Genomic DNA, 18,296 nt, shown 5'->3' on the forward strand with positions numbered 1-18,296 from the left:
CACTTGGGCTCTTGGACACTGGAGAGCTGGGTGACGTGAAGAGAGGGAATTAATTCGTGAATGCTTCTGTGCTTGCGTTTAAGCAGAATGCAAATGGCTTAGTCTTGCGGGTGCCCTCAAGCAAGGAAGCCAGTGGGAGGCGGCCCTTGGTTGGGTCGGAGGTGAGAGCAGCAGAGGCAGTGGAGGCCAGGGGTTTGGGGAGGAGAGCAACACTACACTACACCCTGGAAATGACAGCAATAAAGCTGGGTTCTAAAATTCTAGAATTGCCATTCCCTGTCCATTTCAGTGAAGACCTTTCACTTCTCTGGGCCTCTGTTTAGAAGGTTAGAAAGAAGTTGTTCTCATATGCACTTCAGAGCAAAGTCTCTGGAGTCTGGTTCCACTTAGTGGCTATGTGATCAAGATCAAGGTCCAGTTATTTAGCCCCGCGGTGCCTCGTTTTCCATGTGTATAGAATCGGAATCATACTAACGGATCGTTTGTTGTGGGAGTGAAGGGAGTGTGTGTCCAGCGCTCGGTACGTGGCTGGCCATGTGGTCCGTGGTTTGTAAGGAGAGATGGTAGAGAAGTGACTCGTCATCGTCACTTCTGTCCTCTCTGGTAGTCTCTCGGTTTGTTTCCTGATTCAGTCACAGAAATGATGACCACGAGTCTCCTTTATAGTGTGTGCAGCTGTGCTTACATAGCGTCAAAACTGCTACCTTAAAAGAGCTTGCTGGAAATGTGGTTTTCCCTCCATGCAGGGTATGGTTCCTTCTTGGTTTACTTAATCTGCTGCTGGAGGCAGTGCTCTCTGAAATGGCAGAAAGCCTCATAGACAGTCAAACAAGACTCCTTATTGGCTTTATATTTAGATATGGACTTATCCTTTCCATGGTAATATTTTCTCTACGCTCTACCGGGGTCGGCAAGCTAGGACGTATTTCAGCATTCAAAGGTTATACGGTCTATGTTGCTATACTCGGCTCTGCTTTTATGGGATGAAAACAGCCTTATAGGCAACGTGTAAATGATGGACGGGGCTGTGTTCCAGGAAAACCTTATTTGTAGAAACAGGGGGCTTGTCCTGCACGTTCTAGTTGGCCAGCCCCTGATATATACCATAGCGTTGTCTTTTAGCAGCTTTTTTAAAATAAATTTTTTTAAATGTTTGTTTATTTATTTACTTTTATTTATTATTTTTGAGAGACAGAGAGAGACAGAGCACAAGTGGGGGAGGGGCAGAGAGAGGAGACACTGAATCCGAAGCAGGCTCCGGGCTCTGAGCTGACAGCACAGAGCCCGACGCGGGGCTTGAACTCACAAACCATGAGATCATGACCTGAGCCGAAGTCAGACGCTTAACCCCTGAGCCACTCAGGAGTCCCAAATGTTCATTTATTTTTGAGAGAGAGCGTGAGAAGGGGAGGAGCAGAGAGAGAGGGAGACACAGAATCTGAAGCAGACTCCAGGCTCTGAGCTGTCAGCACAGAGCCCCACTCGGGACTCAAACTCACAGACCGGGAGATCATGACCTGAGCCGAAGTCGGATGCTCAACCGACTGAGCCACCCAGGCGCCCCTCTTAGCACTTCTTTTTGTATCTTGCCTCCCGGTACCTTGTACGGCTTGGAGAAGCAGTCTGGTTCTTCTTGGACAGCTGCTTGAATTCTAGCCTCCGTGTTCTACCTTATATTTAGCAGCAACTATTTCCCAGTCTGACTGCTGAAGGGCTGAGTTATAAAACAGGACCATTGGATATGGGGGGGGGGGAGGGAAAGGTGGCAGTTACCCTGTATTTTGCTGAAAAATTACTCCAGGGTTTCTCCACCTTCTCCTGATAGATGCTAGTTTTTGCCAAGAGACCTTAGTCTCACCTCGTGGGTCCACCTCACGGGGGGTACCTGCCATACACCTGCTATATCTTGCCTCTTAGGCAAACCAGAGCCATAGAGAGAGGAGGCAGTGGTTTGGGGTGCAGTCTGGTCGCCTACCTTTCGTCGTTCGCTCAGGGGACCGATGTGCTTTGCGTGGAGAGAGGGACCGAGCGAGGCAGTGGACACGCACAACCAACTATATGCTGCAGCGCGCCCCTTCTTTCCTCAGAAGCTGAGAGCGTGCACGGCTGCATTGAATATTTTCTTCGTTCAGTGTCCGAATAGTGGTGTTGAGGAGAGCTGGAAGGGAGGCATGCCGGATTGCTGCACAGAGTAAGAATATCTGAAATGCAGTCCCTTCAACAAGCATGAGCTGGTTGAGTGGAGCCACGGGCTTGTTCTTCAGAGGCTGGATCGCGGTGCCCAGAAGGCGCCACGGCAGCAGAAATGACACTGGACTGTGACACCTGAGGTCCAGATCTGGGTCTTCTACTAAAAGGCTGCTTGATCCTGGGAGGAAGACTTGCTCTCTTTGAATCTCAACTTCGAAGAATGAGGAAACTTGAACCCAACACAGCAGGGTCATCAGATTTTGGTCTGCATGATCATTTTACTGTAACCGAGGACACTGCCGTCACACTGTTGTCTGTCCCAGTGTGATCTGCCCTCGTGGATCCTGCAGCAGGCTGTAGAGTGGAGTACAGGGGCTTCCGGGCCGAGATAAGAGGCCAGGCTTAACCCCAAACTGATGCCAAAGAAGGACCGCGTGCTCACTGCCACGCAGTAAAGCTTTCCCTTGCGCTTACCCTAGAGTAAGGTCAGGGCAGCGGAAATTTCCACCTAAGTCAGGACACGTGGCTGGGGAGGACCAGGGGAACGTGCGATAACCGTGCATGCTTTTGGCGAGAATGTGAGACATTTTTGTAGTGTGGTTGGGACTGGCGGGGGGGGAGCTACTTTTGAGTCTTTCAGTCCCTTCAGATGTGTCACCTTGATTGCCTAAGGTGAAGCTGTGTCCAAGGCTCTCATCCATTTCTGAATTATTACGCTGAGGAAGGCCTTGGTCTCCTCATATGGGCAAGGGACTCCATTCCCAACAGAACTCCTGAGAACAGCTTTACCCTGGTGACACAGAGAGCATACCTGGTAAGTGCTTTCCTGCCTTGGAAAAGTTAGTCGACTCTCGTCCTGGCTGGAGGGCGGCCAGCAGCTCATATCCACCTGTCATATAAGGCAGCTTGCAGGATACACATGTTGGGGCAGTACCCCCTGGCAGTCTAGCTGAGGATCAATGAATAAGTTCAGACTTCTGCTGAAACTCTCTGTAACTTTCATATATATTTTTACGAGTTCTTATTAGTTCTCAGGGAGGATTACTCTCCCTGTCAAGGGGTTCTTAAATTACACATTTAGCACAGATCCGTGCAGCTTTGTAATTTGTTGGGACTATGCTTAAAATGTTCCAGGATAATCCAAAAATAATCCTTGAGGATGAGGGAAAAAATGTCACTCATAGATCAGTGGAAGGCTGGGGTTATAGAAAGAATTTATCTCGCTTCCAGAAAGGCAATGTCCAAGTCTGGTTTCACCTGCAGGGAATAGGCGAGGCACCCTGCCGGGTACTTCAGAGGCCCAGGCAGAGCTCTTGTCCACAGGTTTTGCCTTTCGCCTCGACAGCCAGGAATTTCTTATTTCTTCAGGGGAAAGTGCTATGAGAGACATTAGATTGGAGAGGAGCTAGTCTCCATTTTAGTTACATATTTCTCCCTCTTTGTTGAGTCTTTTGCTGCATTATCTCCCATTTCAGAGTTGTCATCCAGATGTTGACTTGTTTTCCTGAAAAGGAACTCAATGGTCAATCTGCCTGATTCTGAATTAGCTGTACTTTGGCTGAAGTAGGGGACTATAGTGTCTGAAGTAAACTCTTCCTGTTTGTAACCAGGGTCACCTTTAAGGAATCCCAAGGCAAAAAAAAAAAAAAAAAAGAGGAAATTTCAAACGTGACTCGTTATTAAACTGCTTGACTTCTGTTATTTTTCATTTAATTATGTGTGTGTGAACACCAAGGTTAAGGTACAGTCTAAGGATTAGGCTTTAGTAACGTAGAAGGTATTCGGTTTAGTTTTATTTGGGGAGAGCTTCAAGTTGGAGATCGTGGAGAAGTGTGTGTGTGTGTGTGTGTGTGTGTGTGTTTGTCTAATCTACCATTTTACAGGAGCTGAAACTGAGTGCCAGACGAGAACAGTGACTTGCCCAACGTCATGTGGCCAGTAGGCTTAGAGAAGAAACTAAGGCTGAGTCTCTTGGCTCCTGGGACAGTGCTCTTTATATTTCACGTGTTGCTTCTCTGGTCAAAGGACTGCAGGGTCCTGCTCAGTTCAGAGGCTATCGGGGTTTGAAAGCAATTACTCCTGTTTCTTAAATGACAGCATGGAGAGGCTGTTTGCCTGTGAGGATACCGAAGGCTGAGACTGGGGGAGCAGAAGAACTTAGCCCTTTGGCCACAGGGACTCAGAAGTGGACGGTGGGGGGGGGGGGCGGGGGAGAGACGAAGGCATGTTTCAGAAGGGGATGTCTCCCTGGATTGCCTTCATGGGGATGGTGATGGTCCCTAGGTGGTCATTCATTTGGGGGGGGCTGCAGGTGGTGGCGGTGTTCCGCTACCTTTGCTGAGCCTCTTAATTGGATGATTTCCGACTGCGGGAGGTGAAGAAGCTGGGAGCTGGAGATGAATTAGATCTTGGCAGCAGGTGAAAGTAAAGAAGTTCTTTTTTTTTTTTTTAATTTTTTTTTTTCAACGTTTATTTATTTTTGGGACAGAGAGAGACAGAGCATGAACGGGGGAGGGGCAGAGAGAGAGGGAGACACAGAATCGGAAACAGGCTCCAGGCTCCGAGCCATCAGCCCAGAGCCCGACGCGGGGCTCGAACTCACGGACCGCGAGATCGTGACCTGGCTGAAGTCGGACGCTCAACCGACTGCGCCACCCAGGCGCCCCTAAAGAAGTTCTTAAAGCTCTTGCAATATATACGGAACTTTCCCACCTTGACCTTGAAGAGGCAGAGGCATTCTCCTTTCTTTGATCCTTTCCTTACACCCTCATGGCCTGCTTCTCAGGCACTCAAGCACCTTTCTGGCTGCTCTTGACATCCTCTCACTTCAACTCGGTTTTACTCAAAAATGTCCTTGTCTAGGATTATTCTATAAGCAAATTGCTCTAAGGGAGCCTATGTAAGGCCTTGGCATTGACACACTGGTTTGGAGGAAGGGAGAGAAAGAATACACCAGGGTTATCGGATGCTTACTGTGTGCCAGGTACTGTTCTGTGGCATTTATATGTACTTTCTCATTTAATTCTCAGAACAACCTCATAATGGCAGGACCGTGCCCATTCTACAGCATATTAAGAACGGAGACACAGAGGATTACATGACTTGACAAAGGTCCACACGTCAGGCCAGTGGTGAGCCAGGACTGGCACTCACGCAGCTGGCCTTGGATTCCGAGCTGGTCACTAGCATGTGCCGCTGCCTCTCCCACGTCTCTCCATTGTTTGGAGGAGGAAGAGTGGGCAGAAGGTTGAAACCTGGGCTATCGTAAATCTATCATTGTAACCAATTTCTCCTTTATTTCCACTTGTCTCGTTTCCTGTGACCCCATGAAGGGGAGTCGGGGTTGGCGGGAGACATATTCAGAAGATTTATGTCCAGGGAAGCAACCAAGACTCAAGAAGGACAGGGTGGGTAACACTTTGCTTGGTCCCGGGAGGCATCATGGTGCAGTGAGAGATGTGGGCTGATGGGTGGATTCACCTGCGGTTTTGACTCTCCGTCCTGACTGTGCAACTATGCCAAGCTACCGAACCTCTCCTCAGTTCTCTCATCTGTAATGTGGACATGGCTCCTATCTCATGGGGTTGTTGATGAAGACTAAATGAGATCATATGTAAATATTGATAAAGCTGCCAGCTCGGCTTGCTTCTCTTTCTCTCTTTCCTCACAGGAAGGTCAGGAAGTTGAGCTGTACTAAGCATTCGTGGAGAGCTGAGGCCAGGGTGGAGGGACAGTTGTATCTGATGTTCAAGACAAGTAGAACTCCATCGAGGGTGAGATTTAATGAGTCCTGTGGGTCAGGAGAAATGACTGCAGGGGAAAAAAAAAATCTACACTAAGAACGGTGGCCATAATGTGCCTCAAAGCCCGATTGACCAAAACAAAAAGAGCTGGAAAGAAACTGACAGTGTGGCACATAGTCTGTGACTCTCAGCATTCTCGAGGGCGAGAGGAAGGAATTTTGCTCACCCAGCCTGCTCCCGTGGTCGCCTCGACAGTGCAGCCTGGGGCAAGCGGGAGGGGGGAGGAACCCACCATGCTCAGGGGACATGTGCAGTAGGACAGCATTGGCTTGGAGGGAGGCTATGCAGAGGGAAGGACCTTGTGACCTTGTGGAGCCCGGTTTTGCTCACTGGTAGGATGAAGGGCTTGGCTTCAAGTATCTCTAACATCTTCCATTCTAAATCCTGTCCTTCGGCGCTGCAAAAACTTACCAGTGAAGTTAAGAACGACCCACGACCAAACACCAAACTGCTTCTGTGTCTCAGGCTTGAAACCTGAAGATGAAGTTCAAGTTCAAGTACAGCTCAGCTGGCTTGGTCGTTAAACCTCTTATTTGCATAACTTGATTGCATAACTTTATTTGTCTAAGATTGATATCCCAGTCTGTCTGTAAAGACTGTTCTTTGGGAAAACAGTGCTGCCTGAGAACCCGGACGTAATTTGCCAGTGCACTTATTTAAAAAGTTCAGACACTGTCCTTGAACGAAGGTATATTTTAGGGGTTGAGTTTCTGGTAATATGTGTTTTGTTTCTTCCATCCTGTTCTCTATCCTTACCCCGCTGCTCAAGCAAAGCACTACCCAGCAAATAAGCAAAACCTATCTCTTCTTTAAGTGTTACTTTCGAGCATCATTCTTGGTTCTAGGTCCTTATGAATCCCAACAGTAGGCTTAGGAAATGTGTTTCCTTTCTTCCCAAATTGTGGTTCCTCCTTCAGGATGGGTCAGGTATGGGAGAATGGGTCTTTACGGGGGTTGTGAAGGAAACCTGTCTCTTGGATTCCCAGCTCTCATAGCCTTCATGCTCTTTCCAGGGAAAGCAGTCAGATGCAGTCCAGTTGGGACTGTGTTTCTGGCATAAATCTTTCCCCCAGGTTGCAGTGGTTGGTAGGGGACAGAGGTTGAGTAACCGGAAGCCGTGCCCTGGATATATTTGAACAATATCAATAGACTTCTTCAGTCAGGTTTCAGGGAGCACTTAAAACATTGCAATCGAATTATGGAAACTACCATATGCAGCATTCAGAAATGATGAACAAGTGAAGTGTGTTAGGAATTTGATAATAAGTACTCGACTCATTTTTTTTTTCCCCTAAAGTGATGTTACGGGATGTTTGTTAGTGCTGACATAGGCAAGATCGTGAAAGTAATTCTGGAGTACAACTGTGACTAGTAAATATATTTTTCTAGCCTTATAAGAAAGGCTTCTGTTACCATTAAGTTTCCATTGTTTACTTTGCTTCAACAAAGACTTACCTCATGCTTACTGAGTGGCATATCCTGTTCTACGAATTTTGTATTTGATTTTTATTTTTTGAGAGATTTTTTGAAATTTCCCATGAATCACCTGAGGCTAGAAACTTCTAAATTTCTATGCTTGATTTTTTTTTTTATCATGCTCTATTAAGAAAATTTTATTTCCCTTAGCAAAACCCAACTTGTCTGAAATAAAACAACTACAAAATTGTCATCAATAATGAGTTCTCCTCTATAGAAGTTACACCGATTTCCTACTTTTCACTTTTCTCTTAAGCTTAGGCTTGGAGGGCTCTCGTAAAAAAATAAATAAATAAAGGCCGTTACAGATAAGTCAGCGGTGATGGAGTCCTGCTAATCTGAAGTCACATCTGTTGAACTTGGTGGTGTTCTCAGCCCCAGACAGCAGACAGCTGCAACCAAAGAAACCTTCCTTCTTTGCCTCAAGCCTCCTTGACTAAAAATTCCAGACGGTCACCTCTCTGTCAGCCCAAATTTCCTATGGGAAGTAGACTTGAAATGTAAACACCGGGAAGCTGGGCTGAAGGGAGCAGATTGTTCCATTTTAAGAGGCCGCTGTGTCCTTTGCTCCATCCCCGGGGGCTGCCCCACCACAGTTATTTTACAGTGGCAGGAAGAGACGTTTTTTCCACCTCCCCCCTTACCCCGCTGCCTTTTCCACCTCTGCCTCCACTAATGCCATTTCCCGCCGACAGCACCTATCTGTTTAACCTCTGAGGATGTCTGAGGATTATGCAGCAGAAAGAACTGTTGCAGGAGAAAAGCCTCTTATCGCTGGAGCCTAAAAAGCATTATCTCGTGCACAAAGTGGCCAGGGATGGGCTTTTGCCCTTGGGAATCGCAGGCTGCAGTCCTCCCCAGGCCCACCCACTGATGATGCTTCCTCTGGGCTTTAAGGGGATGGTATTTAGTTTTAAGTGTATGTTTTATTTTGTAATTTATCTAACTAACAGCTTTTGCATTTAAGCTCTTTGGAAAACAAATTAGTGTTTTCCCCCACAGAGGGCTAAAATCCAAATAGAAACCAAACAAACAAACAAACAAAAAAAAACAAACAAAAAAAATCCTTAAAAATCAGTGCCCTTGAATCAACCTGGTCAGGTGTTATGTAAGCAGATTTTGCAGAGGAGGAGGAATTTCTAGATTTCTGTTGGTGGTTCTTCTTGAGTAATTGGTTTTTAACATTGCAGGGTATGCACAGAATTTGACATATTAAGTGTGGATGCTGTGTCGTATTTTAAAAAATAGGCGGGTTCAAGTTTATAAGTTAAAAAGATAATGACTCTATATTTTATCAAATCTAAGACACCACTGATGGTGACATAACATTTTTTTTTTTTAATTTTTTTTTTCAACATTTATTTATTTTTGGGACAGAGAGAGACAGAGCATGAACGGGGGAGGGGCAGAGAGAGAGGGAGACACAGAATCGGAAACAGGCTCCAGGCTCTGAGCCATCAGCCCAGAGCCCGACACGGGGCTCGAACTCCCGGACCGCGAGATCGTGACCTGGCTGAAGTCGGACGCTTAACCGACTGCGCCACCCAGGCGCCCCGACATAACATTTTTTAAAATACCACTAAGAGGGGCACCTGGGTGGCCCAGTTGGTTAAACGGCCGACTTTGGCCCAGGTCATGATCTCGTGGTTTGTGAGTTCAAGCCCCACGTCAGGCTCTGTGCTGACAGCTTGGAGCCTGGAGCCTGCTTCAGATTCTGTCTGTCTGTCTGTCTGTCTGTCTCTCTCTCTCTCTCAAAATTAAATAAACATTAAAAATATAATACCACTAAGGAAGAAAATCCACTGTAACCAAGATATGAAAAGGCATTGACTGAAATATGCATTCAGATGTCTTAGAATCAGTGAAATATGGCAGTATTTTAGCTACAATCTTGCATCTTTTCTGTAGAGTCTGACAACATGATTTTGTCTGTTCAGTTCAGTTTCCTCTGAATCTGCATGGCCTATTGGCAGCATTTAACATTCTCGATCCCCTTCTCCTTGAAACATTTCTTTACCTTGGCCTCCGGGACACTGTTCTCTCCTGGTTCTTCTCGCACCTCTCTGGTTATTCCTTCTCCATCTCCTTGGCTAGTTCCTCCTCTTTAACTTGACCTATAAACAGTGGACAGCCCCAGAACTCAGGACTTGCACCTCTTTCCTACCTGTACACTCTCCCTTCCTTGGTGGCTAAGGTCTTTAAATACCGTCTATCTGCTGGTGATTCCCAAGAGCATCTTGGTTCTTGAACCTGAATGTAATATACAGATATCCTCTCCCTTGCCCGATAGACCCAGATGTCTAGACGTTCGACACCTAAGACGTTTAAACTGAATCCCAAACCACACCTCCACATCAGTTACCCATTGCAGAAAGAGGCCCCTCCAGCCTTCCAGGTGCTCAGGCCAAAATGTTAGAGTGACTCCTTCTATCTCCCCCTATATTCAGCAAACCCAGTAGCAAATCTCATCAGCCTTCCCTTCAAAATATATTCAGAAGTTGACCCTTTCCTATCATTTTGCCCCTCAGGCCCAAATGACTGTCCCTTCCCTGGGGAGATCGCTGTGACCTCTGACTGGTGGCTTCTATTCTACCTGTACCCCTTCCATGTATTCTTGACGGCAGCCAAAATGACCCTGCTCAAATGGAAGTCAGATGGTGCCATTCCTTGGTTCAAACGTCTCCAGTGACTTTTTGTTACATTTTTCTCCCCAGCATGCCTCGCTGTCTATCACGCTAAATATCTTACTACTTTCCATGTCTCCCAGTGGAATGCAGGAAAGGCTTTTGTTATGCCCTGTACACCACAGTGTCCCCAGTGCCTACGACAGTGGCAGGTGCAGAATAAGGGCTCGATATGTTTTTGTCGAATGAATAAATGAACAGCTTCAAACACAGACTAAGACCAGGAGAAAGGAGGCATCTTGGGCCTTGTGCTTTTTGTTTTCCTCCACGGAGTGAAATACAAGGTTATTAGTTTTCCCCACAGCATCAGTGGTATCTATTTCTTTCATCTGGAAAATTGTCTACTGTTTTGATAGAACTTGTCTTTGGTAGACAGCCCATCATTAGCTTTATGAGACCTTTGCACAGTGGTTTTTTTTTTTTAGTAGCTTTTGAGATTCATCTGAGCTTATAGTGATTGTCCATTGAGCCTTCAACAAGATAGTGATTAATTCTGCTTTGGAAGTCACTTTTCGAGTTAAAATGAAGTTTAAGCAGTTCTTTCAACTTTTGTACTTCAACTAGAGGAAAGGAGTATTTTTAACTTGGGGCGTACTAAGCTCCCAAGTGCTGATAAAGTAGTTTCCTGTGTGATGCGTTGAGAGTGATTCCTGTTGATATCCCATTTTTAAAACTATCCCGTAACCATACTAATTACTACCAAACACAGGTGCACGTTTTTGGTGTGTGGCTTTTATTTTATTTATTTATTTATTTATTTATTTATTTATTTATTATATTTTATTTTATTTTATTTTTTGTTTTAGTTTTATTTTTGAGAGAGAGAGAGAGAGACAGAGTACGAGTGGGGCAGGGACAGAGAGAGAGAGGGAGACACAGAATCTGAAGCAGGCTCCGGGCTCCGAGCTGTCAGCACAGAGCCCGACTCAGGGCTCGAGGTCTCGAACCACGAGATCATGACCTGAACTGCAGTCGGACGCTTAACCTACTGAGTGACCCGGGCGCCCTGGGTATGTTGCTTTTAGAAGCACTTACTGTGTAATCGGGCCAGACAGACCTTGGTCTAGACAGCTTCTCTCCGCAGGAGGATTTGGCTGCAGGGGCACACAGTCTGGGAGACTTTTTCCTCTGGTGCCTGACATGGCTGTGACAGACCACCCTCACCGGGAAGAGGGCACTGCCAGAGGGAGAGGCTCTTGCACAAGAACTGGGTCCCTGTGCCAGGAAGCCCAGGTTCCACCCATTGTTGACCACATGAGATCTGGCACGGTTACATGACGAGGGTGTGTCAGCATGTGGCCCCTCAGGTTCTCGATGGCTGCAGTTATAGAGATTAATGAGATGATAAAAGGTGGTGGTGGTGGTGGGGGGGTGTTCAGGCAAGAGGGGAAAGCTCAGAAAAAAAGGCTCCCATTCATTCATTCAAGATGTTCGTTGTAATTCCCGTTATGTGCTAGGCTCTGGCAGGTGCTGGGGATAATGGTAGTCACAGCCAACGTGGGGCTCAGGCAGAAGAAGGAGGTCAGAAAAGGCACCAATGAGGACATGACCATTGGATAGGGAAGAACATCAATTCTAGGAATGCTAAAGCCAGGCTTTTATTGAGATGTCCAACTTGCTGTACATTGAGGACACAGCACGTGTTGATAAAGAGTAATGTGGGGGGGGTAGGAATTAGGATGATGGTAGAAGGGAGATAATCTTGAGCTCATTTCTCCTGCTCGTTCTTTTTCTTTCTTTCTTTCTTTCTTTCTTTCTTTCTTTCTTTCTTTCTTTCTTTCCTTCTTTCTTTCGTGTGTCTACATCGCAGGAGACTGCTGTGTGTAGAGAAACCAGCATAGAGATAATTATGGAGTTATCTGTCCAGGGAGGAGGAAGTTGTGTATTAATTGCCTCTATGGGAATTTTCTCATTATTCGTCGCTCTACCTCTCTTTCTAAGAAGAATAATGAGAACAGACATTACATTTCACAAGTATGGGAGATGCAGTGGGAATGCTTGAATCTTTTAAATGATGAGAATTTGGTACCATCACAAGGCTTATAACCTACTCATCTTTTCCACGCACCCGTTCTGTTGAAGCCGGGTGCACGGCATGAAACCAGGTGCTGTGTTGTGGGTTACAGATGGCCTTTGTTTCCATCATCACTGTCCTTCATACCTCGTCCGGGGAGGCTTTAATGTGGGTTCTTAATGATGGCACTCATTTCAGATATTTATCTCTAAAAGGAAAGAGCTTTAATATCTTCTCTGATTATAAAGGTCAGTTCAGGTTTTTATGAAAAGAGGTGGAACTCTTTTCCTTTTTTTTGCATATTGGAGCTGACATTGGGCTTAACAAAATGAGCCTCAAATTAATGTTGTCACCCAGATGATATCTAATTCAGGATTTTAGGATGCACTAGAAAAATGCCATTGCTTCCACAATAGCTCAGTCAATGACCTCCTTCATGCCTCTGTTCTTGAGTTCCCTGGTGGCCAATCTGGGCAAGGTCAGCAGTGAGTACTGATAGGATGCCCTGCATGTTGCAGGGGCAGAAACATTTTTCTTTCACATCTGCCTTTCTGTGGATGGTGCCCTTCTGTGTGGCGGTGCCCCTTCTGGTATGTGCCAGTGAGGTTCCAAAAAGCACAGGAAGCCAGGATGCTGGTGCTCGCCTTCATTGTCAAGTAGCTATAATCCCTAGGTCTCTGCAAAACCCCTGCCATCTTTCAGGTCCTTTGTCCCGACGACCTGTCTGTGCAGAGGTGGAGGGGACAGAGGAAGCGAAACCGATGTGCACTCAGGCTCTCGGCTTGACGGTTTTACTACCCGATCCCATAAATCTCCTTACCTACCCTATGAGATCAGAGGTGGCATTGTCATTTTACTGATGTGGACCCTGAAATCTTAGGGGTGGTCATTTGCCCAAGGTCACACAACTAACAAGTCATGGCATTTGAAACCGTATCTTGTGATGACTAAGTTCATGATCTTTCCGCTACCTGCTCCTCAAAATTCAAAAGCCGTGTCCTGGGGCCAGAGCCATCTTCTCACACACAGCCCCTAGCAACTATCTGGCAGATAAGGGCTTGTTTGACTCCTATGCTGATTTCTTTAGAAGCTTCATTCTCAGAGCTCCGGGACCTGACATCACAGGAAGAGCAAAGTTAAGCTTCACACCCTTGTCAGCACTTCCGTGGGTGGAGGGATGTGTTATTTTTCAACCTAAGGAATGAGATGTGGCATCCCTTTCAGCTAAATGAGTCCCATCTATTCAGCTCCTCTGTCTCCGGGATAGATAAAAACCTGGGACTTGGATAGGACAGGTGACCAGGACCAGGGTTGGTCTCTCTTTCAGTTACCCCCATTTCACATTAATGATTGGGGCGAGAACTCTCATTGTCTTGTGTGTGTGTCGGCAGGGTGTTTCTTTTAACAAGATGTTTTTCTAAATCTTTATGCCATTTGATAATCTAGCTATGTTCCCTTTATTTTTTTTTTTAAATGTTTGTTTATTTTTGAGAACGAGAGGGAGAGAGAGAGAGAAAGTCGGGGAGGGGTTACAGAAGATCCGAAGCAGGCTCAATCATGACAGCAGAGAACCCGATGCGGGGCTCAAACTCATGAACTGTGAGATCATGACTGGAGCTGAAGTCGGACGCTTAACCGATTGAGCCACCCAGGCGCCCCCAAGCTATGGTCCCTTTTAAGTGCATCTGCTTCAGGGGGTGGCAAAGTACAGTGTGTGGGCCGTACATAGGCCACCCCCAGTTTTTGTAAATAAAGGTTCTTACAGGCACACTCATGTGTATCATCTATGGCTGTTTTCACGTTACAACAGAGTCAAGGAAGAGACCTCGGCCAGAGATCATGGCGGTACTCAAAACCTAATATATTTACTGTTTCCCTTTACGGAGAACCTGTGCTGACCTCCCTTTTCTTCCCCCCCTAAGGACACCATAATTTTTTTTTGTCCAATTTTTTTTTTTTTAACATTTATTTATTTTTGAGACAGAGAGAGACAGAGCATGAACGGGGGAGGAGCAGAGAGAGAGGGAGACACAGAATCGGAAGCAGGCTCCAGGCTCCGAGCTGGCAGCCCAGAGCCTGACGCGGGGCTCGAACTCACGGACCGCGAGATGGTGACCTGAGCTGAAGTCGGACGCTCAACCGACTGAGCCACCCAGGCGCCCCAAGGGCACCATAATTTTTAAAGAAAAGAAATAAATTTACTAGCCCCACAGAAAACTTTCCCAGCATCTGCTTGGTCAGTAATAACAGGCCAGGAAGAAGCATATACACTGTATCCGACCCCAAGTGCATTCATAATTTCAGCATATAATAAGGCTCCTGTCCTACACCACGTTCCCTATTAACTGCAGTAGAGGTACTACTAACTGGCTAGCTGATCTCGAACCAATAATAAAGTAACAAGATAAAAAGAGGACCCATTTCCCCGGCATCCAGTTTGACAAAGAGAACCTTGTGACTACCTCTCAAGTCCCTTCTGTTTCGTTACCCGGTAACCTCCGCCTCGCTCCCCCAGCCCCCACGTAACTATCTCAATGTGGTTTTGTTATCCTACTGCTTTTCTCTATAGTTGTATGGCTTAGTTTTGCCTAAAACTTCTTTCTAAGTAAAGAGCACTCCCAGAGCCCATCACACTTTCCATTTCATTGGCATTACTTCACTTTCTTGACGATATCATTCTTTCTGCATTAAAATTCTGTAGGGGTCATCAGTCCAACAAACACAGTAAGCCGCAGTGGCCGCTCAGAAATATTCTTGAAATACTCCACAGGTCTTTCTTGGCTGTAGGCTCTTGGGCCAGTTCAGACTGGCCCGTCTCCTGCTGTGTTGTGAGCCCCTGTGGTGTGGAAAGGCTGCTCTCTCCAGTAGCTCTCTCTGCCATTAAAAAAAAAAAATGAGGGGCGCCTGCGTGGCTCAGTCCGCCAGGCGTCCGACTTGGCTCAGGTCATGATCTCACCGCTTGTGAGTTTGAGCCCTGTGTTGGGCTCTGTGCTGACATCTTGGAGCTTGGAGCCTGCTTCGGATTCTGTGTCTCCCTCTCTCTCTCCCCTTATTCACGCTCTCTCTCTCTCTCTCTTTCAAAAGTAAATAAACATTAAAAAAATAATAAAGAAAGAAATAAAATGAGACCTGATCCGTGGGCCTTAAATTTAGCTTCCAGTCAGTTAGTTGAAGGAAAGTTTCAGTGTATCCATTCTTTGTGTTTTTCTTTTTTTCCTCCTTTTTCTTTATTTTGTGACTGAAACAAAGTATAAATACTGGGTTTGGGGAGAGGGAACTGTTGTTAGGTTTGAGCCTTTTAGACTCTGTAATTACTCTATAAAGGCTGTGTATTTGCATCAGAAATGCATTTAGTCTTAAGTTTTAGTGTTTAGTATATGGAGCATTTATAACGACGGGGCGCTTCCAAAAATAAATCAACTCTATAGAAAATGTTAATCAGCCCATCCCCAGGGACTCTAGTGAGTATCTCCATTGTACAAATGAGGAAATGGACATGACAGTTAGTGGTTTGCCCAAAGCCACACTGTCACGGGCATTATGAAGATTGAGGCAAAAGTCCCATGTACAAGAAAATGCAGTCATGTTTTTGTGTAAGACACTGTGGGCCTTAGTCAAATTAACCTAAATTAAGATTCAGGGATGAACAAGCCTCTTGGTATTTGGAAGAACCTACCGCATCAATCACAAAGAGCTGGCTGTCTCCTTAAAGTCACCTGCAGGGTTTTAAATAGGACATAGACTTTTTTTTTTTTTTTTTTTTTAGGTGTCTGTTGCTTGAAATCAAAAGCTCTGTACCTGGCTAAACATTGCCATGAAAATTGAAAAGCAACTAGTTCAAGTGTATTTCACACTGCCCAGGGAAAATCGTGTGGAAAGTACAGTAATGCCTTGATTTGTGGCATTCTACTCTTAGAGTTGACAAGAAAGCAGCCTTCTACCAGGAACTTATTTTTAAAAGCCAGTTGCGGGTGGTTGGTTCAGGATATGTATGCAATCTTGCAGATAAATCTGCCTCTATAGGTTTGCATGGCAGAGTAAGGATTGACATCGAGGAAACACAAAACTCTCCATTTTCAAAGAAACTTCTGGAATTAGTGTTGCTCTTTTCTTAAGCAAACATTGAGAGCTAGTTTTATAATTATTTTCCCCAAGAACTGACTGAAGCAAAAAAAAAAAAAAAAAAAAAAAAGACTTTTTCCCCTTGGTTAACCTCTAGTTAATTAAAAAATTCAGTTCTTGATCCCAGGAATCTTCCCTCTCTTCTCTTTTCTTCTTTTCTTTTTTTTCTCCTAAGCTTCACGTGGGAGCTTGACTCCTTTTTTTTTTTTTTTTTTTGAGTAGTTAGTGTTTTAAAGACATAACAGTTAACTATAATACCTCCGGTATCTGGGCATGGGAGCACGGCCTCATTCGAAGACATGGTACTGGCTGAGAGGGCTCACCCCCTGTTGTGGTAAACTGCCTGCCAGGTCCCCAACTGTGAGGTTCTCTGTAATGCCGTGTATCAATTTGGGCAAAGCCAACGTGTAAATGCCGAGAGAAGGTGCTGTGTACAGGAAGACACCAAAGCGTATTGCTAAGGGAGAGCCACGCCTCACAGAGGGTCAATGTCAGGCACTCACCTCGAGCTTGCAGCTGCCAGGATTTGACTCAGCATTTCACCCTGCGTTCATCAGATCTGGGTCCCGTAGACCCACACTGACGGAGTTTACAAGTGACCGATCCGCCAGAGTGACCGTATAATACGTGATCCAGTGAGTCAGGTTCAGTTCCGACCCAGCTGCCTTTGTGCTGTTGGGCAGATTGTCTAACTTTTCTAGGTGCTGTGGTCTTATCCGTGTGGTTGGAATGTTAACGCTTTATGAAGATGTTCCAAGAGCTAGTGCCTGAGACATAAAACCGGGGAGATAATAGCTATTGTTATTATAGTCTCACTTTGGTTGTTGTCTCCCTTTTAACTGTGCAAGTCAGCTTCGGAGACTGAATAATAGATGAAAAAATTGCTTGCTGAGCATAGGATTAGAGCACAAGGAGCCAGAGGTTCTTAAGGAGTGCCTCCATTGGGCTGGAATGGCTGGGCATACCGTCAGTTGACATAAAGGACATTATTTCCAGAATCTGAACACTGTACCCAGATGGTGCTGGATAAAGTCCACTGCGCTTTAATCCATGGCTTACTTTTTTCTTAATCTCATGAATTTCTTAATTTCTTAATTTCACCACTTTTTTAGTCTGGGGGCGTCTGGTTACACTTTTTTTTTTTTTTTTTAAGTTTTATTTATTTATTTTGAGAGAGAGAAAAAAGGTGTGCGGTGGAGGGGGAGAGAGAGAGAATCTCAGGCAGGCTTGGCACTCTCAATACGGAGCCTGATGTGGGGCTCAAACCCGTAAACCCATGCAAGATCGTGATGACCTGAGCCGAAATCAAGAGTCAGACGCGTAAGCAGCTGAGCCACTCAGGAGCTGTGGATGCACTTGTTTTTAGCAGTAACAAAGGAGTCCCTGGTTCTTTTGTTTGGATTTGGTTTTCAAAACATCGTTTTGGGGGCTATTTATTGTACTTCCAGGATTGTGCCTTCTTCTGGTTCCATATTCAGGAAGTGAAATTTATAGGAGGGTACCTGACTAGTCCCTAGGAGGGGTTGTGTATGTTAAGTGCTTATAGAAGGCAGTCCACTCCCTTGGATGTTATTACAAGGGGAGAGCATGCTTCTTTTAGGTCATTAAATCAGTCGCCATATATAAAGAAAGACCTTTCCTCGTGTGCCTGTCTCTGTTTTTCATTTTATTTTCTCTCTGGTTTAGGGATTGACATCCTGAAGCTCGTAGCAGCCCAAGTGGGAAGCCAGTGGAAGGATATCTATCAGTTTCTGTGCAATGCCAGTGAGCGGGAGGTGGCCGCTTTCTCGAACGGGTACACGGCCGACCACGAGCGGGCCTACGCAGCTCTGCAGCACTGGACCATCCGGGGGCCTGAGGCCAGCCTCGCCCAGCTCATCAGTGCCCTGCGCCAGCACCGGCGCAACGATGTCGTGGAGAAGATTCGGGGACTGATGGAAGATACGGCCCAGGTAATGTCCCTGGGTTGTTGGTCTTTCCAACTAACCTGTGGGTCCCTGTGTTCAG

The 18,296-nt window shown here is 45.9% G+C and overlaps 1 protein-coding gene across 1 annotated transcript in view; it reads left to right on the plus strand.

The window, feature by feature from the left end:
* The window catches only part of TNFRSF21 (TNF receptor superfamily member 21), a 70,278-nt gene that overhangs the window by 28,367 nt on the left and 23,615 nt on the right, over positions 1-18,296 (plus strand). Inside the window, exon 4 of the mRNA XM_047102459.1 lies at positions 17,976-18,241. Coding sequence (XP_046958415.1) covers positions 17,976-18,241 — 266 coding nt within the window. The remainder of the gene's footprint in view (positions 1-17,975; positions 18,242-18,296) is intronic.

The sequence above is a fragment of the Lynx rufus genome, unplaced genomic scaffold (assembly GCF_022079265.1).
Source record: "Lynx rufus isolate CCGP_SWC_20201006 ecotype Redwood Valley unplaced genomic scaffold, mLynRuf1.p SCAF_6, whole genome shotgun sequence".
Taxonomy (NCBI): domain Eukaryota; kingdom Metazoa; phylum Chordata; class Mammalia; order Carnivora; family Felidae; genus Lynx; species Lynx rufus.